Source organism: Hemitrygon akajei, chromosome 9 (assembly GCF_048418815.1).
Source record: "Hemitrygon akajei chromosome 9, sHemAka1.3, whole genome shotgun sequence".
NCBI lineage: Eukaryota > Metazoa > Chordata > Chondrichthyes > Myliobatiformes > Dasyatidae > Hemitrygon > Hemitrygon akajei.
The window spans coordinates 92,549,014-92,571,867 of NC_133132.1; the positions used below are offsets into that span (position 1 = coordinate 92,549,014).

The 22,854-nt window shown below is 44.4% G+C and overlaps 1 protein-coding gene across 1 annotated transcript in view; it reads left to right on the forward strand.

Annotated features, from left to right (window-relative positions):
• eys (eyes shut homolog) overlaps positions 1-22,854 on the forward strand; it is a 1,854,977-nt gene that overhangs the window by 809,935 nt on the left and 1,022,188 nt on the right. The window contains exons 13-15 of the mRNA XM_073056513.1: positions 7,247-7,480; positions 11,722-11,844; positions 12,140-12,253. Coding sequence (XP_072912614.1) covers positions 7,247-7,480; positions 11,722-11,844; positions 12,140-12,253 — 471 coding nt within the window. The remainder of the gene's footprint in view (positions 1-7,246; positions 7,481-11,721; positions 11,845-12,139; positions 12,254-22,854) is intronic.

Sequence of the window (22,854 nt, forward strand, 5' to 3'; positions counted from 1 at the left end):
GCAGCCCACAAGTGTCACCACGCATTCTGGCGCCAAAATAGCATTCCCACAATGCCTGGCAGAACAACACAGAACACAACAAAACAAAACGTATCAATACAATAACAGCAAGACAAGCCCCTGTTCCTCACTCCCAACCACCCACCCACATACACGCACTGTACCCTAACCCTAGGACAGGCTATCTTTGGGCTTAGCCTCCAGTGGACTCAAGGACTAGAAGTTATTTGCTTTTGACTGTCCCAGAAGTCACAGAGATTTTCAGATTCGGGGGAGGGCAGCCATTGGGAAGCGAATTCCCGGGCTAGAACATTGGACTTGCTGATAATGAGACCCTGAACACTTGGTTTCAAACTCTGGTCTTGCCAGACTGGAGATCACCATCACTCGAGCCTCTTGCTCACATGAAACTCAGATCCCAGAATTCACCATCCAACCATATCCACATCACTGACCTTCAAACACAGAAAAGAGGCTTAGACTGTGCAGCCTGTCCTCTACTTCCCCACATCCCTTTCCCAAAACCTTCAATGACCCTTACCTGCCCTCTCTGTCCCCAAAGCCATCCCTGAGAACCTACTAAAACCTAAAAATTGACTAAGTCTGAGCCATAAACTCAATGGAGACTGCAGCTTTCTGCCATTTTGGAGAGGAAAACTGAGCTCTTGTGAGATATGTCACTTCGAAGTCTACTGCCTTCCCTTGGTACTGCAATGGACAGCATTTACTGCCGATTTGTCAGTACTGGAACTGACCCGAGAGAAATGTGCATTGATGTGATGCCCAACGTGGAAATTGTTCAATGTGCCATTACAAACATTCATTTACTTTCTGAAGAAAAATATCATAAGCGAAAAGATCAAAGAAAAAAAATGACCAACAGTCTGAAGGATAAAATGATATGTAATTTACCCACTAGATTTTGACAGTGCCATTGATTAGAATTTGATTAGCTTTCATTGTGATGTATATTCCAGCTGACTTCCATATTTTCTATTTAGAGCATTAGTGTAGTGTCCAGCTCATCTACCTTCACAGAATAACAAAACTGTAATAGAATCTGGTCTCGGAGAATATTAAGTTAGTGTTCAATTCTATATTGCCATTTTATTATATGACCATAAAGGTTGGATAGAAAATTGAAAGGGAACAACTAGCCTAATTCTTTCAAGAACTATGCACTATGAACTATGCTGAGATGTTATTCCAACCCACTTGGTTATCTGAGGAAAAGAGCCTTGTGACATTTATGTTCCCCTTTCTGTTATAGAGACATTGAGACAATATCCAAGGGTTTATTTATAGTTGCTCTATATGAATTGTGCTGACAATCCCAGCATTTATTTCCTGTCTAACTGACCATGAGAAGGTGGTTGGAAGCCTCCTCCTTGAACCACTGCAAAGTTTCTGGTGAAGGTATTCTGACAGAGCTGTTGCATAGGGTGCTTCAGGATGTTGACTCAGTGCCAATGAAGACATTTGACAGTCCACTTTAAAGTACAGTTCAATACACCTGACAATCAGTAATATTAATGATGATTGAAATAAATTTTTAAAAAAATTACTGTAAGGAAATGACAAATTTAATTACACTATTTAGAGTATATGATTCACTCGGAATGACGTATTAACTAATGTGGTCAGTGGTACTATAAGACATAGGAGTAGAATCAGACCATCTGGCCCATCGAGTCTGCTGCGCCATTCGATTGTGGTGATTTATTATCCCACTCAACCTATTCTTCTGCCTTCTCCCCATAATTTCTGTCATCCTTACTAATCAAGAATCTATCACCCTTCACTTTAAATATACCCTATGGCTTGACCTCCACAGCCATCTGTGGGAATGAATTACCCAGATTCACCAACTTCTATCCAAAGAAATTTCTCCTCATCTCTTTTCTATAGGAGCGTCCCTCTATCTAAGATTTGATTCTGATCGCCTCGATTTTCTGAGAGAAGTTTGTATGTGGTCTCCTTCTATGTTGTTCGTAAATATAATACATTTCATTGAACCATATAAAGTAATAAACATCAACTGAAATATTAAGAAGAGAAAAATAGATACACCACACTTTATCCTGAAGGTCAGTGAACACCAACCCCACCTATACCATGGGTTAAATGCAACCTTGCTGTCACGTATGACTTCAAGGCTCCCTGTTACTTTGGAAATGAAAATGTATGCAGTTTCACAGCCAGAGATTTAAACTCCAGCCCAATATTTCGAAGTTAGGATGGTGTATGTCTCGGAGGAGCAATCTTCTGGTTGTGATAGTTCCATAGTCTTGCTGCCCTTGTTCTAATTTCTGGTCAAGATCATGGATGGGAAGTGATATTGATGTACCTTACATGGGTTATCTACAAAATCCGGTGTAGTGACTGCGACAAGTACTACGTTGGTTAAATAGCAGAAAACTATCAACCAGGTTGCATGAACATCAGTGAATGGGCAGAGGGCACGACCCACTCTCGCTAATATCAGCTCATGAAGATGAAGGACTGCATTCAACTGAATGACAGCCAGAGTCTTGAATCAAGCAAGGACAAAAAAAAGAGAATTTCTCAAAGCATGGTTCTCTACAGAAGGATCAATCAACAGACACATCCATGTAGATCCTGTATATAAACACAGCGAAAAGGAAAACAATGATGTCCACAATCAATGAACCGCCAGTAATTTTGGGGTCTGGACAGCGAAGCAAGTATTTCCTTTGAAGCCAGCCAATCAGAATCTTCTACTGTTATGCTGTTCATAGTGTTTTGAACAGGCCAACCAGATCACAATGTCTAATCAATATCCATTTGTACCCTGGAGGATTATATAAACTGGCATTCTGAGGAGCCAACACCCTCAACTGTGCACTGATGATGGCTTCTTGATTGGAGCCAAAATGTCTACAAACATTTTGCCATGCTCTGCGATCAATCAAACTTCTAGTATGCCTAGAATGGAGAGGGTGGTTGGTGTCCTGCTTTGCTCCTGATGCTTCTGGAGTATTATTGCAGCTGTACTGAGCAAGGCAAGTTGATAGACTTCCATCATACTCTTAGCATGTGTCTTTCAAATAGTGGATACAGTTTGAGTACACTAGATGGATAATTGCTTGTCATAGAACTGCCAGAATTTAACCTTTGCTTGAAGCTGCAATACTTCTGTGACACATCCAGTTAAATATCTGGTCAAATTTGATCTTTAGGACATTGACTCAGCAATACTACAAGACTTGGAAGTGGTAATTTTATTGAATGTCAAGGTTAGGTGATTATATTCTTGATGCAGACTTTCATTTCCTGCCAATTATTTAGTAGCAGTGTTCATTGTTCACTTATTAGCCCATCCCTGAATGTTGTTTGTGTTTTGTCACACACAAACATGATTTGCAAATGGAGTTGAACATTGTGCAAACATTAGCAAATATTTCCAACACTTCTATCGATCTCTCTAACTCCATCCCAAGAGATAACTATTTACTGGTATTTACCGACATCTCAAGATCCAAGTAGCATGACATTTCATAAACATAAGAGATGCTGGAAATGCAGAGTAACACACACAAAATGCTGGATGAACTTAGCAGCTTAGGAAACATCTAAGGAAAAGAATTAACAGTCAATATTTTGGACTCAGATCCTTCATCACTGGCCGTCCTCCCACTCTAAGACAAGCCTTCATGCTTCAACCATTGGGCCACGACTTTTGGACTTCTGATTGACCTTCAAGCTTCGCTCTTTGGTATTGACCTCTGGACTAACCAGTGATAGTAATTCTTCAAAATGTTTTCTTTCATTCCCAGCAGTCAGCCAGCATTTGTATCAGTTCATTCAAGCTAGCCCAGTAATAAGCAATGTGCTACTCTTCCCAATAATAATACAGATGTCATATTCTAGCTCCTTCCTTGCACGTCAAAGCTTTGGGATTATGTAAGGATCCATTGAATGTATATTCTGTTCATTCTCACAGAACTTCCAAACACCACTGTCCACATCCAGGGTAATAAGCAGATGGATCACTACAATCTTCACCTTCTCCAACTCATTCACCATTCCAATTTCAAGGTCTGGTCTGGTTGTGTTGCTTCTTCACTATTGGATCAACATTCTAGGCTTCCCTGTCTTAGAGCACCAAGGAGTATCTACCTTCACAATGGGCACTGCAATGATTAAAGAAGACATCTCACCACCAAGGAAAGTTTTGGATGACCAATACATATTACCCATATCAGTGATTCCCGGTGTATTAAATAAAATCTAACATACTGTATCACCAGCCATTCTATGCCTAATAAGCACACACCCAACTTGATTGTATTTGTCAAAATGTTAATCAACAGTGGCCATTTAATTAGATACAGGAGTGGAACCTAGTGTACTCTTCTGCTGCTGCAGCTCATCCACTTCAATATTTGACATTTTGTGCATTCAGAGATGCTGTTCTGCACACCACTGTTGTTATGCATGTTTATTTAACTTATTACTGCCCTCCTGTCAGCTTGAACCGGTCTGGTCATTTTCCTTTGATCTCTCTTATTAACAAGGCATTTTCACCCTCAGAAATGCTGTCATTAGATTTTTTTTCACACCTTTCTCTGTAAACTCTAGACACCGTTGTGTGTGAAAATCCAAGGAGTTCAGCAGTTTCTGAGATACTCAAACTGCCCTGTCTGGCACCACCAATTATTCCATAGTCAAAGTCACTTAGATAACATTTCTTTCACATTCTGATGTTTGGTCTGAACATTAACTGAACCTCTTGACCATACCTGCATGCTTTTCTGCATTGAGTTACTGCTACGTGCTTGGCTGTTTAGATACTTGCATCGGCAAGCGGGTGTACAGATTTACCTAAAAGGTGGCCACTGAGTGTAGATCCCTGTACTGGAATTACAGCCTATTCTTATGCAATGTCGCAGGGTGTGGAGTACAAAGGGGAAGGAAAGGTGCACGCGCTCTTGAGGGATGCACATAAAATTGGTTAAGAATTTTATGGGTTATATACTATGAATATTCATTGTATTTGAATTGTCACCAGATAGATATTGTTTATACTTGTTTGATAAGCTTTCCCTTATTTAAATGTATTTCAATTCTATCATTTTCATCCTTGTTGAAATGGAATAGTCAGTAAAAAGAATTGCAACATATTATGAATCCCTCAGGACCATGCTCATGTTAAATTCCCTTTTCTGCTATTTTAGCAAAGGCTTTGAGCCATTTGAATAAATGGACCAGTGCCTCCATTAGATAATAGTGAAAGGAATTTATTATGAGCCCGTTGTACAATAAAACCACTTGCATTCATTTCCAGCAACACACACAAAATGCTAGTGGAACACAGCAGGCCAGGCAGCACCAGGAAGAAGTACAGTCAAAGTTTTGGGTCGGGACCCTTCGTCAGGACTAACTGAAAGAAGAGATAGTAAGAGATTTGAAAGTAGGAGGGGGAGGGGGAAATCCAAAATGATAGGAGAAGACTGGAGGGGGAGGGATGAAGCTAAGAGCTGGAAAGGTGATTGGCAAAAGGGATACACAACTGGAGAAGGGAGAAGGTCATGGGATGGGAGGCCTAGGGAGAAAGAAAGGGGGAGGGGAGCACCAGAGGAAGATGGAGAGCAGGCAAGGAGTGATTGTGAGAGGGGCAGAGAGAGAGAAACAAGAGAGAGAAAAAAGGGAAAAATGATAGATAGCTAGATAGATAAATAAATAAATAAATAAATAAATAAGGGATGGGGTAAGAAGGGGAGGAGCGGCTTTAATGGAAGTTAGAGAAATCAATGTTCATGCCATCAGGTTGGAGGCTACCCAGATGGAATATAAGGTGTTGTTCCTCCAACCTGAGTGTGGCTTCATCTTGACAGTAGAGGAGGCCATGGATAGACATATCAGAATGGGAATGGGATGCAGAATTAAAATGTGTTGCCACTGGGTAGCCTCCAACCTGATGGCATGAACATTGGTTTCTCTAACTTCTGTTAATGCCCCCCTCCTCTTCTTACCACATCCCATATTTATTCATTCATTCATTTATCTATCGATCTATTTATTTATTATTTTTCACATTTTTCTCTCTTTTTTTCTCTCTCTGTCCCTCTCCCAATCACTCCTTGCCTGCTCTCCATCTCCCTCTGGTGTTTCCCTCTCATTTCTTTCTCCCTAGGCCTCCCATCCCATGATCCTTTCTCTTCTCCAACTGTTTATCCCTTTTGCCAATCACCTTTCCAGCTCTTAGCTTCATTCCTCCCCCTCCTGTCTTGTCCTATTATTTCAGATCTTTCCTCTCCCCCTCCCACTTTCAAATCTCTTATTATCTCTTCTTTCAGTTAGTCCTGACGAAAGTTCTCGACCCAAAACATCAACTCTACTTCTTCCGATAGATACTGCTTGGCCTGCTGCGTTCCACCAGCATTTTGTGTGCATTGCTTGAATTTCCAGCATCTGCATATTTCCTTGTGTTTGCATTCATTTCTAACCTATTATTGTAGCACTTGAAACAGTAGAAGCACAAGTCTGAATGTGAGTGAAAACTCTTTTTAAATCTGAGGGATGAGTTTCTGCTGTATTTGCATATATGAAGAGTTCTAATTCTTCAAGAAAAGAAACCTGACATGAAAGTGTAGTGGTTTCAGTCAGTATCTACAAGAGAGTAGGAAGAGCTTCCAATGTCTCCTGGTTTGTCTGTATGAGTAAATCTCGAATGTTAGTTAACCTGTGTCATGTTGGTTTTCTGAGTTGTGGAAAGTATAAGGAAGTTGATCTGTCTACATTTAACCCATATTCAATTATTTTCTCCAAGACTTTTTCTCAACCTCATGACCTCACCAAACTAGACGGGCAGTACATGCTTGTAAATTCAAGAAGTTCACTTGTGAACTTACATAGTTAGTCTTCTTTTTTACATTGTTTGTTTGTCAGTCTGTGTTTGTGTGTTGTACTTCTTTGTTCGCCTCTGAATGTTTGCATGAAAATGGATCACGGGGTAGTATATTCTGGCAAATACAGACTTTGGATATTAAATTTACATTGAACTTTGCACTTTGGACCAAGTCTCTGCTTCCCTCAGAGCTGTAAACCATCCTGACCTGAGCAATAATCACCATTCCTTCTTTGAGCTGGGCCAAAACTTTGGAACTACCTAACAAAGCAAAAAAAACAAGCAATCTTTAACTGTTTGCATGCAAGTTCAAAGTTGTATTTGCACTCTATTTTTATTAGAGCAAAATTAATAAAACATTGGTTGTTTTGACAGGTTTTGAAAGTAAAGATTGTTCAGTGGAAATAAATGAATGTCTGTCAAATCCATGCCACCCTGCAAACACCATCTACTGTGAAGATCTGGTGAATAGTTTTCGATGCATTTGTCACCTCGGATATATGGGAGAGACCTGTGCAACTCCAGTAAATGTCTGTATGGTTGGATTATGCCAGAACAACTCACAATGCGAAGATGAGCCAACAGAATTTAGATGCCATTGCCTTCATGGTAGGTATGCCTTGGTAGATGTCTCACTCTTGTCCAATTGTATGGAGTTTTCAAACATGCCTTTTGAAAAGGAATATGAATTTATGCTGCTGCAAATTTAAGTTGAATTGTAAAATAAAGATTCAAGGATTAAGATTATTAAATGTCATTCCCAGTATACAGATGTAAAGGAGAACAATTTTTTTGCAACACAAAAAAATGCGATAGGATAAAGAACACAGTAATTAAAAAAAACATCACACACACACACACACACACACACACACACACACACACACACACACACACACACACACACACACACACACACACACACACACACACACACACACACACACACACACACACACACACACACACACACACACACACACACACACACACACACACACACCCTTACAATATGAGGAAAGTCTGGCAGCTCTTGGGCTGTATTCCCTGGAGTTCAGAAGAATGAGGGGGGATCTCATCGAAACACTCCGAATATTAAAAGGTCTGAACAGATTAGATATGGCAAAGCTATTTCCTATGATAGGGAGGTCCAGGATAAGGGGGCACGATTTCAGGATTGAAGGACGTCCTTTTACAACTGAGATGCGGACTAATTACTTTAGTCAGAGGGTGGTAAAACTGTGGAATTTGTTGCCATGAGCGGCTATAGAGGCTAAGTCATTGGGTGTATTTAAGGCAGAGATAGATATGTTCTTGATTAGCCAGGGCATCAAAGGGTATGGGGAGAAGGCAGGGGAGTGGGGTGACTGGAAGAATTGGATCAGCCCATGATTGAATGGCGGAGCAGACTCAATGAGCCATATAGCCTACTTCTGCTCCTATATCTTATGGTCTTATATACGACTTACGGTCAAGATGGTGCCTGTGTACAATGCTCCCATGGTCAACATTTTCTGGATTGACCATGAATCCATTCATTTCACTTATTTCATGTCTTTACGTCTGTATTTCATCTTGATTGTGATTCTGGAACTGTTGGAGCCTGTGATTTGCAGTTTGGAGATCGTTTGGTTGTTTCATTGCTTTGCAGTCTCCGAGAGGATTCTGGAAGGCAGAGACAGCGGGCACAGATCTCATGGTGAGGAGACAAAGGGATAAGGCACAAGCCTACATTCGACTCCATTTCACCAATTAAAGCTTCTATTGATTGCTGATTAAAGCAACAAGAGAGCCAGAAACATTGAGGCGAATGCAGAGGGTGAGCGCCGCTGCCTGTCTTTTTCAATGCTGGTGGGATCGATCTGCTGCTGGAGAAGGGAGACTGCTTTTTCAATGCTGGTGGGATTGTTCTGCTGCTGGAGAAGGGAGACTACTTTTTGAACGCTGGTGGGATTGTTCTGCTGCTGGAGAAGGGAGACTGCCTTTTGAACTCTGGTGGGATTGTTCTGCTGCTGGAGAAGGGAGACTGCTTTTTGAACGCTGGTGGGATTGTTCTGCTGCTGGAGAAGGGAGACTGCCTTTTGAACTCTGGTGGGATTGTTCTGCTGCTGGAGAAGGGAGACTGCTTTTTGAACGCTGGTGGGATTGTTCTGCTGCTGGAGAAGGGAGACTGCTTTTTGAACTCTGGTGGGATTGTTCTGCTGCTGGAGAAGGGAGACTGCCTTTTGAACTCTGGTGGGATTGTTCTGCTGCTGGAGAAGGGAGACTGCCTTTTGAACTCTGATGGGATTGTTCTGCTGCTGGAGAAGGGAGACTGCTTTTTGAACTCTGGTGGGATTGTTCTGCTGCTGGAGAAGGGAGACTGCTTTTTGAACGCTGGTGGGATTGTTCTGCTGCTGGAGAAGGGAGACTGCTTTTTGAACTCTGGTGGGATTGTTCTGCTGCTGGAGAAGGGAGACTGCCTTTTGAACTCTGGTGGGATTGTTCTGCTGCTGGAGAAGGGAGACTGCTTTTTGAACGCTGGTGGGATCATTCTGCTGCTGGAGAAGGGAGACTGCCTTTTGAACGCTGGTGGGATTGTTCTGCTGCTGGAGAAGGGAGACTGCCTTTTGAACTCTGGTGGGATCATTCTGCTGCTGGAGAAGGGAGACTGCCTTTTGAACTCTGGTGGGATCGCTCTGCTGCTGGAGAGACTGCCACTGTGCCCAGAGAATGGTATCCAGGTTTTCTGTATTTTTGATATGGATATGAATACGAATATAGACTTCAAATAGGGACTTTATTCAGTTTTATAATTTTCTTATACTCTGTGTTTTTTGCCCGATTTTTCTCATTTTTTGTGTGCAGTGGAGGGGAATTTGGGCAGTCGACGTGCTTATTCCATTGTTGTTTGTTTTTTTTGTGTAGGGAGGTGGCATTTGGGGGTTGATGATTGTGCTGCTGCACTTTTCTTTCATGGCCATCTGGAGAAGAAGAATTTCAGCATTGTATACTTTGATAATAAGTTAACCTTTGAACACATAGATTGATTGTACATACATAAAGTGACAACATGCACAGGAGTGGTGGTGGGGAGTGTGTAGTGGAGTGTGTTAGTGGGTGGCGGTGTTGGGGAAACCAGTTGTTTTTGAATCTGTCAGTCGTGGCGTGGATACAGCATACACTTCTCCCTGACGGCAGTGCGACAATAGTGAGTAGGATCCTTTATGATATTGCTGGACTTTTTCTGGCTCCTTTCTGGATAAATAGGAGTTTTAAGATGGTACTACTGAAGGCAAACAACAGCTTACTGGTAGTTTAAGGCAAGACATTAGACTAAAAAAAATTATTTTTCTTCAGTGTGCCATACTCTGTCAGAGCATTGGCGACTACTTATTTTTTTCAAGTGGTTGTCTTGGAGGAAAGATTCAGTGAGGGGTCCCCCACGTCCTTCTCACAGCGCAGTTTGTCTTTTTTTTAACGAGGCTGAGTCACGAGCTTGACACTCAACCCGGTACGGATGTAAAGCATGTCCGGAGCGGCCCGACTGGATTTGAACTCGGGAACCTTGGCTCCGGAGTCCGGTGCTGATGTCACTGCGACACCAGCTGGCAAAAAAAACTGCTTTTAGTCTAACATCTTGGTAACAAATATTACTGCAAAAAAATGAAGAGGCAAGCGAAGGCAAAGCTGATTGGAGGGATGAGCGGTGCTGGTATGTTGCAAAGTCAAAGCATAATGTGTTCAGGACAGGGTTGCAGATGGAGTTGGACTGAGTGATTTGGAGAAGAGGAGCTTTGATGCCTGTCCAACTACCTTGGGTGTGAGGTTGGATCGTTATAAACACCGAGCCAATTTGGAGAGGTCAAGAACTGCTTCAGACTGGGCAGCAAGGACTAGGCCCAGAGCATGTCACTGTGGCAGGGTCTGGGCCCTGATGTAAGCATGATCAGCTGTTTGGACAAAATTAAACGTTGACCCAGATAGACTGGAAAGGCAGGATGTTGGGTCCAGAGGCAAGTGTGGGCCAATTTTGTTCGCTCGCACTGAATGTTCACTCTTCTCTCTGTGGCACTGCGGCTTTCAGACTATCCCAGCTGCTGTGCTTCGTGTTTGCAAGCTTTGTGGTAACTTGCCCTGCTAATATGATAAACTGAGACCAAGGCTTTGGGCAGGCTGCTTTGGGGATTCAGATCTAAGGACTCAGTTTGGTTCGGAATGCTGTTGATTACTTCTATTGTTTGCATGATATGTGTTTCTTCTCTTTCTCTGCACATTGGTGGTTGGTCTTTATTTTTTTAAATTGGGTTATTTTGGGAGTCTTGCTTTGTGGCTGGCTGCAAGCAGGCAAATCTCAAGGTTGTATAATTTATAAATATTTTGATAATAAATGTACTTTGAATCTTTGAATCTTTTGAATCTTTTTGTCCTTGATAGCAGGGAGGCTGGTGCCAGTGATGCATTGGGCAGTTTTGATTACCTGTTGTAGAGCCCTCCTGTCTGTTGCAGTGACGTTTCTGTACTATGCAGTGACATAGCAAGTGTAGAATATGAACAGAACATAGAATCGAACATATGGGTCATTCAGACCATTTGGCTCATCGACAGTATTCATTCTCCACAGACATTTGTCAATGCAAAGTGAACAACAAACTCTAATATCCTTTTCAGTCTCACAATCCCATTTAACATGTTTCTCCTTAATTGCATCAATGCCCATTTGTCATAACTCTTCGTGAACCACATGAATAAAAACTCTCCTGAATTAATTTATGGTAGTTTAGGACAATCAGTTGAAAAATGGTGTTACCTAGAAGTGTTAATTCCTAAATGTTTTGCTACAAGTTATTATTTTTTTTCTCTTTCAACAGGATTAGAAGGAGATTTATGTGATGCAGAGGGTGGAGATTGCAAGGCAGATTCTTGCCATGCCCTTAGCCTCTGTGAGGCTGGCTTGAACTTATTTGCCTGTTATTGTGCACCAGGCTTTGTAGGTAAGTTTGACATGTTTCTCTCCTATTACTGGCAGGCTTCTTTCGTGGCTGAGCGTGGACCTGGGTGACCTTGCACATTTTCCTAGGACATGTCTATTTGCTGAGCAATGATGAAAATGCAATTGGTCTTCTCCTCAAGGGCAATTGCAGGCTGTCTTTAATGTTTCACCCGACCTGAACGGGCAAAGTTTCTGTATATAATCCAATATAATTATCTGCTCTTCCTGTTGACAGTTGTGCCGGTGAGGCACCACTGGAAAATTTCTAATGAAGTGAATCTTTTGCTTCTTTCTAGGCAATAACTGTGAGATTGAGGTGAATGAATGCCTAAGTGACCCCTGTCAGAATGATGGCACCTGTACTGATCTTCTCAACTCTTTCAGCTGTGTCTGTCCTGATGGATTTGAAGGTAAAGGACAGGAAATGAGGAGAGAAAATTTCAGTTGCTTTTCAAATATTAGCAATCCCATCCTGCCAGTAAATATGAATTGCCCCAACAATTCAGTATTCATCTATGGAAGTAGAAAATTAAAATGCTTTCTAATACTTACATGCAAGCATGTAAACCATTTTCACATGATATTTGGAATAAAAGAGCCTCAGTAACAACAAGAGTTTATATGCTGCCTTTAATGTTGTTAAATGACCCAAGGTGTTTCATAAGAAAATTATTCAGATACCATTTGACAGTCAGGCAGTTGCTAAATCAGTTGATGAAAGATATAAACACAGGAGATTCTGCTCATTCTAGAAATCCAGAGCAACAGACATAAAATGCTGGGGAAGTGAGGGGATCAATCAGCAACTATGAAAGGAAGGGGGAAGAAGCCAGAATGAGAAGGTGGGGGAGGGAAGGAGTACAAGCTGGCAGATGATAGTGTAACCATGTGAGGGGGAAGGTGGGTGGGTGAGTGAATAAGGGAGATGAATTAAGAAGCTAGGTGGTGACAGGTGGAAGAGGTAAAGGGCTGGAAAAGAAGGAACCTGATAGGAGAGGCCTACAGATTATGTAAGAGAAAATATTTGTCAACAAATTTATCAGGACTTCCATCGGGTCTAGAAAGAAAGGGAGCATAAGCTGGAATAAGATGGTGGCAGGGTTTATCCCCTCACCTGATCTCACCTACCACCTACTAGATTGTACTCCTCCCCTTCCCCTACCTTCTTTTTCTGGCTGCTGTCCCCTTCTTTTCCAGTCCTGATGAAGGCTCTCAGCCTGGAAGATTGACTGTTTGTTCCTGTCCATTGATGCTGCCTGACTTGCTGAGCTACTCCAGCATTTTGTGCATGTTGCTGCAGATTTCCTGCATCGGCAGAATCTCTTGAGTCTATGTTGTGAGTTGATATATCTTTTTTCTTTACTTATCACTGAACTCACAGACATTCAAGAACATAATTAAGCCACCATTTTGTCACTACTCCACTTACTACTACGTCTAATAACTGTTATTTCTTAATGTATGCTTGCCACAATTTGTCCTTTTAAAGATCACTTTAAATGAACAGGGTATCGTCTGCTTTTTGCTGTTGGTGACATTTTTACAACATTAGTATTCTTGCCATGCATTTGTTGTCTAATGGACATGAACTTGAATCTCATCAATGTATCATATATTCAAGCTTTCATTTGAAACTTTAGATTTCAGCAATTCAGACTCCTTTAAGCTTTAAATTCATAATTAGCTGGCTAGATAAATAAATACATAAATTTTAGCTGTCAGGGTGTTCCATTCTGTACGAAGTAAATTGGTTGCGGAGTGTATGACTTAAATGATGAATGGTGTATAATGCTGCCTGTATATTTGGTAAAAGAAAAATTAATCCCACTGGAATCTGTGAATTAGATTTTCACTTTAAATGGCAGCTGAATGATTACTTGAATATGTTCAGAGAAGAGTAGAACAGTGCGTTGAAGGAAATAAATCTATTTGTGAAATGGCAAATTAGCCAAGTTCAATAGAATCGGTATTAGTCTGAAGATTTTCTATGATAATCGTATCCAGCTTAACTAACTGAGTAAAACATAGTCGTCCAAGTCACTTCAACTTAAGGGACTGGGACCACACTTTTAAGGAGCGAGAGATATAAAATTAACATTAATGAAGAAACTAACCTCAATGCAGAAAGTATGTATTTTTGTACTGCTGTTATTGCTATATTATTTTAAAAATGTACAGTAGCCATTTTGCACAAAGTAAATTCAAGTTCAGTTTATTTTCATTCAACTGTACACATGTACACCACAAAACAAGACAACGTTACTCCGGTCCAAGGTGCACAACGCAGTACATATAACTCACACACGTAGCACATGAAGTAATATTACCACAAATAAATTAACAAGTAATAAGGTGCATTTGCAGCACAAGTTAAAAAGTAAACACTATTGGCACCTCATGCGTGACAAGAGCTGGAGTTCAGTAGTCATATGGCCTGGCGGAAGAAGCTGCTTCCAAACCTAACAGTTCTTGTTCTTTTGCTATGGTACCTACAGCCTGATAGTAGGGGTCAAAGAGATTGGCGGACAGATGGGAGGGATCATTGACAATGCTAAGGGTCCTGCATACTCAACATTCCTGATAAGTATCTCTGATGGATGGAAGGGAGACCCTGATGACCCTCTGAGCAGTCCTCACAATCTTATAAGCACTGCAATCAAATGACTTACAATTTCCATACCAAACGGCTGTGTAGTTGGTCGGGACTCTCATGATGGTGTTCCTGTAAAAAGCTGGTTAGAGTGGGGGTGAGGGAAGTGGAGACACTGCTGTGCTTTCTGGACCAAAGAGGTGACGTTGAGGGTTCAGGTGAGATTATCCGTTATGTGCACTTCCAGAAACTCTCTCCACGGAGGAGCTGAGTATGTGCAATGAGGTGTTGACAGCCTGCATCTTCCTATAATCCACAATTACCTCTTTGGTCTTGTCCATGTTGAGACGTGTTGCCGGTTATTGTGCTCGCATCTTTCCACCAGCTGCTCTACCTCTTCTCTGCATGCTGTCTTGTTATCGCTGCTGATGAGGTTGTGGGATCAGCAAACTTAATGATTCAGTTTGATCTGGATCTAGCAGTTCGATCGTGTGTCAGCAGCGTGAACAACAGCGGGCTGAGCACACAGCTCTGTGGGACGCTGGTGTGGTCCGATTTGAGGGATTAGTGAACTGGAAAGGAAGATGGGCTCCAATGTGCTCCGTAACCAGCCACTCAAAGCACTTCATTATTGCTGAGGTCAGCACTGCTGGACGTGAGAGCTGCCTTATCTCCCAATATGAAGGCAGCGGCCTGATCTGTCAGCCATATCCAGACCTCTGTTGTCAGCCACGGCTTCTAACTTGCCCTCACATAGACATGTCTCATAATAGTGATATCCTCAAAGCAGTTCTCTATGTAGCTAGTCACAGATCTTGTATATTGATTGATGCTCCAGTCCATGTTTTTAAAACAGTCCCACAGTGCTCGGGTTTCTCCTTCTGGCCAGGCCTTTATCTCCCTTTGTTCTGGAATGCATAATTAAATAGTCAATTGAATTCTTTTAGTGGTCAGAAATAAAACTGGTCTGAACTCCAAACCAGGATGGTGCTTTTGAAATACAGCATTATTTTGTGGGCAGCTTACAATACTTCAAAATATACTTCTGAACTCCTCTCACTACAGTCTGCTGCTGGCAATTTCCCTTTAAGTGACATTTTTTGAACTGTCTTAAAGAACTAGTGATTTCATGATCGATTGAAGTAATCGGTGCACCTACCTTCAGGAATGCAGGTACGGCACCTTTAAGAAGATGAAGGTACATCGCCACGGCCAGAAAAGTGGGGGAGGGGAGGACACCAAGCCAGAATGAAACAGCGGGGTGGAAATCTTCCTTTACCCAGTGTATTGTTTGCAAATGTACAGTCACTGGAGAAGAACACTGAGGACCTAAGAGCAAGATTGCTATATCAGAAGGAAATGAGGGATTGTTGTGTTCTGTGTTTCATGGAGATCTGGCTCTCTTAAGACACACCAGATACGTCGGTAAGATGTACCGATACTCCGGATTGACCAGACTGCTGATTCGAAGAGAGCTATAAGCCGGGGAATATATTTCATGATAAATTCTTTGGTGCTCAACATAGCAGTCTTGCCTAACTTTTGTTACCCGAAACAGGAGCTCTAGTGATAATGTGCTGACCATTCTACATGCCAAAGAAATTCTCCTCCCTGATCCTGACCAAAGGCCAATGTTAAGCAGGCACTCAAAGTATTGAGCACATCGATTAGCAAACAAGAAACAACAACACCAACACCTTTCAAATCATTGTCAGGCACTTCAGTCAGTCTTGTTTGAATAAATCTTTGCCCAGTTATCATCAACATACCACCAGTAGCACAACCACTGCTATACTACAATTAGGAATGCCTGTCATTCCATCCCTAGACTGTATTTCGGGAAATCTGATCATCTGGTTTTCCTCCAACTATCCATATACAAACAGAGGCTAAAGAGCACTGCTCCAGAGGTCGCAACAACAACGTAGTGGTTGTAAGATGCAGAGGAGCAACTATGGAATTGCTTTCAGGTCAGTGGACTGGGCCGTGTTCAAGGAGTCATTAGAGAATCTGAATGAATATGCCAATGTTGTCAGGGACATTATAAAAGCAGTTTTAGATGAGTGTGTCCCCACATAACTTTTAGACTTCTCCAGCCAGACAAACCGGATGAATGAAGTGACACACTGTCTGTTGAGGGATAGATCAGTGGTGTTCAGATCTGGAGACCAACTAAAATACAAGAGTTCCAGATATGACCTCCAGCAAAGTGGTAATTCTGGATCAATCGTGAACCACGGAAGGACGCTTGATCGCTGTGACAGGTCTTGGAAGCTATCACCTTCTACAGAGTGAAACCAAGTGACACAGGTGACAACAAGGTTTCGTTCCTGATGCACCATCAATAACTCTTGGAGATGGGAGGCGAACGATAAGCTTTTATTAGCAGAAAAACGGAGCACAGCATCTCTGAGACTGAGGAGCAGTGCCTCCAATCGCCTTTATACAGGGGTCTGTGAGAGGAGCCACAGGAGCAGTCAGCAGAGGGGCATGTCCAGACAGGTATACATAGTTTACCACATTCACCCCCCCTTTGTTTTAAAAGAGAGTCCCCACGGGGCGAAGTTTCTTACAAGTATATTTACAGATTAAGTCTATCAAGCGGTTGAGTCTGTCGCTGCGATCGACGTAGCACCGGTGGTGATTGCACCAGTGACAGTGGTTGTGTTGGCTCCGGCCTGACTTGAGGTGCCAGCCCGTTAGGCGTCAGTAATCCCTCATGCGTGTGCGTGGCGCTCGGTATGGGAGTGTCGTGAGGAGTCTGTATAGGGCTTGGTGTGCGCGGTGTCTCGTGGGTATATACATCAGTGGGTACGGGGTTCATAGTCACCGTGGAGTGTTCGGGGTAGGGGTCTGGTGCCCCTGTGGGCACCAGGTCGCGGACAGAGACCGTGTCCTCCCACCCGTCAGGTAAGACCACGTAGGCATACTGGGGGTTCGCATGAAGTAGGTGAACCCTCTAAACCATCGGGGAGTATTTATTGCTCCTCGCATGTTTCCGGAGCAGCACTGGCCCTGGGGATGTCAGCCAAGCCGGTAGGGTAGTCCCAGTGGCAGACTTCCTGGGAAAAGAAAAGAGTCGCTCATGAGGGGTGGCATTGGTGGACGTGCATAACAGGGAGTGGATGGAGTGGAGTGCCTCGGGGAGGACCTCCTGCCAGCGAGAGACCAGCAATCCCTTTGACCTAAGGGCTAAGAGTGTGGCCTTCAACACAGTGGCATTCTCCCTCTCCACCTGTCCATTTCCTCAGGGATTATAGCTCGTGGTCCTACTAGTAGCAATGCCCCTAGCCAGCAGGTACTGGCGCAGCTCGTCACTCATAAAGGAGGACCCTCTATCACTGTGGATATAGCAGGGATATCCAAACAGAGTGAAGAGCTGGTGCAGGGCTTTTATGACGGACGTGGCAGTGGTATCGGGGCAGGGGATGGCAAAGGGGAACCGCGAGTACTCGTCGATTATGTTGAGAAAGTAGACATTGCAGTCGGTGGAGGGAAGGGGGCCCTTAAAGTCGACACTCAGTTGCTCAAAAGGGAGGGTGGCCTTGATAAGTTGTGCCTTTTCAGGATGGTAGAAGTGCGGTTTGCACTCAGCACAGACTTGGCAGTCCCTAGTCATCATCCTGATTTCCTCAAGGGAGTAAGGCAGGTTCCGGGCTTTCATGAAATGGTAAAATCGGGTGACCCCTGGGTGGCAAAGATCTGCATAGCCAGTCGAGCTGCACGCTGGCACACGTTCCCCATGATAGGGCATCAGGGGGCTCATTCAGCCTTCCAGGCCGGTACAGGATGTCATAGTTGTAGGTGGAGAGTTCAATTCTCCACCTCAAAATTTTATCATTTTTGATTTTGCTCTGCTGTTGGTTTGCTGAACATGAACGCAACTGAGTGCTGGTTGGTCAGCAAGGTGAACCTTTTGCCGGCGAGATAGTGCCTCCAGTGCCTAATAGCTTCCACTATGACCTGGGCTTCTTTCTCCACCGCGGAGTGCCGAATTTCAGGGCCCTGAAGGGTACGAGAGAAGAATGCTACCGGCCTTCCTGCCTGATTGAGGGTAGCAGCCAGCGCGAAGTCGGAGGCGTCACTCTCTACTTGGAAGGGAATAGTCTCGTCCACCGCATGCATCTTTGCTTTGGCAATGTCCCCTTTAATGCAGCTGAAGGCCGCGCAGGCCTCGGCAGAGAGGGGAAATGCGGTGGACTTGACCAGGCCTTGTCTGCGTAGTGAGGGACCCATTGGGCGTAATAGGAAAAGAAGCCCAGGCACCGTTTGAGGGCTCTGAGGGTGGTGGGAAGAGGGAGATCCAACAGGGGGTGCATACGGTTGGGGTCAGGGCCAATGACCCCATTCTCCACGACATACCCAAGGATAGCAAGTCGGGTGGTTCCGAACACACACTTGTCCCTGTTATAGGTAAGGTTAAGAGCTTTGGCCGCTTGGAAAAATCATTGGAGGTTGGTGTCGTGATCCTGCCAGTCATGACCGCAGATGGTGATGTTATCCAGATATGGGAATGTGGCCTTCAGTTGGCACTGGTCCACCATCCGGTCCATTTCCCTCTGGAAGACAGAGACACCATTCATGACACCGAAGGGGATGCGCAGGAAGTGATAGAGCCTGCCGCCCGCCTCGAAGGCGGTGTAGGGGCGGTCCTCTGGGCGGATGGGGAGCTGGTGATAAGCGGATTTCAGATCTATTGTCGAGTACACCTTGTACTGAGCTATCTGATTGACCATATCCACGATGCGGGGTAGGGGGTACGCGTCAAGCTGCGTGAACCTATTGATGGTCTGGCTATAGTCCACGACCATCCTATTTTTCTGCCCAGTCTGAACAACAACCACCTGGGCCCTCCAAGGACTTGTGCTTGGCTCAATGATCCCCTCCCTGAGCAGCCGCTGCACCTCCAACTGAATGAAGGCCCTGTCCCCCACACTGTACCTCCTGTTTTTAGTTGCCACAGGTTTACAGTCGGGAGTCAGGTTGGCGAACAGCGGTGGGGGAGGGATCTTGAGGGTGGAGAGGCTGCAAGTGATGTCAGTAGTGCGGCCGTTGGCATGGTGTTGGGTGGGACGTGTGGGTCAGTGTGTGTGTGTGGTCAGTAGTGGGGTATATGACGAAGTCCCACAAAACTGAGGATTTCTGACAGTGATTGGTGGGAGGGGCCCGTCATACTCCATTGTCACACTTTTCAGGTGGCTCTGGAAGTCGAGCCCCAATAGCACAAGGTCACACAGTTGAGGCATGACCAGTAACGCAAAGTCCCGATATTCTGTGCCCTGCTCCACCAATGTCGCTACACAACCCCCCTGGATGTCTGTGGAATGCGATCCAGAAGCCATGGTGACCCTCTGGCGTACCAGCTGTGTCACGAATCCGCAGCGTTGCACTGTGTCCGGGTGAATAAAACTCTCAGTGCTGCCCGTGTCAAACAGGCAGCTAGTCCTGTGCCCCTCCACCAGGATGTCCATCATTGACCTTGCGAGCTGGTGTGGAGCGATTTGGTCGAGGGTCACGGAGGCCAGAGTTGAATCGCCGTCTTGGTGCCTGGTAAGCACCCGTGGGTTGGAGGCGGGGCGAGGTGGCGCCAACAAAGATGGCCGCCCCCATGCATCGCACGCGGTGGGCTGGAAAGATGGCGGCGACCAAGATGGCCGCCCCATGCCTCGCACGAGGCAGGCAGGCAAGATGGCAGCGACCAAGATGGCGACCCCCATGCCTCACACACGGCGCTGCTCAACCCCGCTCGTGGTTTGGACTCACAGGCCTCGGTGAAGTGGCCCTTCTTTCCGCAGCTGGAGCAGATAGCTTCTCGGGCTGGGCAGCGTTTTCGAGTCCGCAGAAGTAACACTGCGCCGGCTTGCGACTGGCAGCAGCCATGATTGATTCACCAGCGGGTTGCGGGGACTTCACGGACTCGCGACTGGCAGCAGCTGAGGTCGATTCGCCGGCGGGCTGCGGCATCCACGAGGCCGGCAGGAGATTGCGCGCCTGGACAGCATCAGTGTTGTGCAGAACGGCCTCCAGCATGTTGGCCGGCTCGATCGCCGAAAGTAAGGTAAGGTCGGCGTGTTCAAGCAGCCGCTGGCACACGTACACTGACCTGATCCCCGTAACAAAGGCGTCTCTTACTAGCAGCTCCGCATGCTGTTCCGTCATCAGACCTCTGCAGTAGCAGGCCCACACGAGTGTCTGTAGGGCCCGGACAAACTCAGCGCTCGACTCTCCGGCCCACTGCCGCCGTGTCGCTAAGCGATGTCTTGTGTAGACGGTGTTAACCGGCCGCAGGCATTGTCTTTTGAGGGCGTCCAGTGCCCCTTGGTAGGTTGGCAGGTCCCCAATCAGGGAGTAGACCCGCGGACTGACCCTGGAGAGGAGAATCTTGTGCATCGTGGCAGGCTCGGTCATACGAATCTCCTCCAGGTACGATTGGAAGCATGCTAGCCAGAGTTTGAAAGCGACGCTGGCTTCCAGAGATTGAGGGTCAATATCGAATCTGTCCGGTAGTAAAATGCTCTCCATGTTTTAAAATTGCTGCTAATAAAATTGATGCACCATCAATAACTCTCAGAGATGGGAGGCGAACAATAGGCTTTTATTAGCAGCAAAACGGAGCAGAGCATCTCGGAGACTGAGGGAGGAGCAGTGCCTCCAATCACCTTTATACCGGGGTCTGTGGGAGGAGCCACAGGAGCAGTCAGCAGAGGGGCGTGCCCAGACAGGTATACATAGTTCACCACAGTTCCCAGATCAGTTCATTGTCTTTTATGCTCACTTTGACTGTTCAAATATGGAGAAACTTTCACAAAGTCCTACAATCTCCACTAACTGTGTGATTTCATTCTTTGAGGCCGATGTAAGAGCATCTTTTAGGAGGATGAACCCAAGAAAAGCATCTAGTGCAGTTGGAGTATCTCGCTGAGTACTAAAGACCTATACTGGAGGGTTCACTGATATTTTTAACCCTTCGCTTCAGCAGTCTAAGGTACCCACCTGCTTTAAGCAGGCTTCAATTATACTGATGCCTAAGATGAACATGGTAATCTCCCTCAATGACTATCGGCCAGTAGCACTTACTTTCATTGTGATGAAGTGCTTTAAGACTTTGGATATAAAACATATCAACTCTTGCTGGAGGATCCACTCCAACTTGCCTCCTGTCACAACAGGTCAACAACAGATGTTGACATGCTCTTCATTCATCACTGGAACATCTGGATTATGAAGATGTATACATCAGGATGCTCTTCATTGACTATGGCTTGAAATTCAATACTCTCATCTCTCAAAATTAATCAATAAGCTCCAAGACCTGAGCCTCAATAGCTTGCTGTACGACTGAATCCTCAATTTTCTCAATTGCAGACCTTAGTCAGTTTAGATTGGCAACAATATCTCCTCCAGAATCTTCACTAGCACAGGTGTACCACAACACTGTGTGGGTAACCACCTGCTCTATTTGCTTTATACTTATGACTGTATGCTAAGCACAGCTCCAATGTCATACTTAAGTTTGTTGATGACACCAGCGTCGTTGCCCGAAACAAAGGTGGTGGTGAATCAGCATATAGGAGGGAGATTGAAAATCTAGCAGAGTGGTGCACAACCTCTCCCTCAGTGTCAGCAACAACAAGGAGCTGGTTATTGAATCCAAGAGAAGGAAACTGAGGTCTACGAGCCAGTCCTCACTGGGGGAATCACAGGTGGAAAGGGTCTTTGTTAATTTCTTTGTTGTTATTATTTCAGAGGATCTGTCCTGGTTACAGCACGTAACTGCCATTACGCTGAAGGCAGCCCCTCTATTTTCTTAAAAGTCTGCGAAGATTCGGCATGTCATCTAAAACTTTGATAGATGTGAAGTGGAGAGTATATTGACTGGTTGCATCATGGACTGGTATGGAAACACTAATGCCCTTGAACAGTAAAGCCTACAAAAAGAATGATTTTGGTGTAGTCCATCAAGGGTAAAACATATCCCACAATTGTGCATACTTACACGGAGCGCTGTCGCAGGAAAGCAGTGTATTCATCATCAAGATTCCAACTACCCAGACCACGCTCTTTTCTCATTGCTGCCAACAGGAAGGGGGTACAGGAACTCAGGACCAACACCACCATCTTCAGGAACAGTTATTACTCTTTGAATATCAGTCTTTTGAACCAGAGGGGATACCTTCACTCACCCCAACACCAAATTGTTCCCATCACCTATGGGTTCATTTTCAAGGGGTCTTCTTCTCACGTTCTTGATATTTATTGCATATTTATTATTATTATTATTATTATTATTATTATTATTATTATTATTGTTAGTTTTTTGTATTTACTGTGAGTGCTTCTAAGAAAATGAATCTCAGGGTTGAATATGGTGACAAATATGTACTTTGATAAAAAATTATTTTGAACTTTGAAATTTGAAAG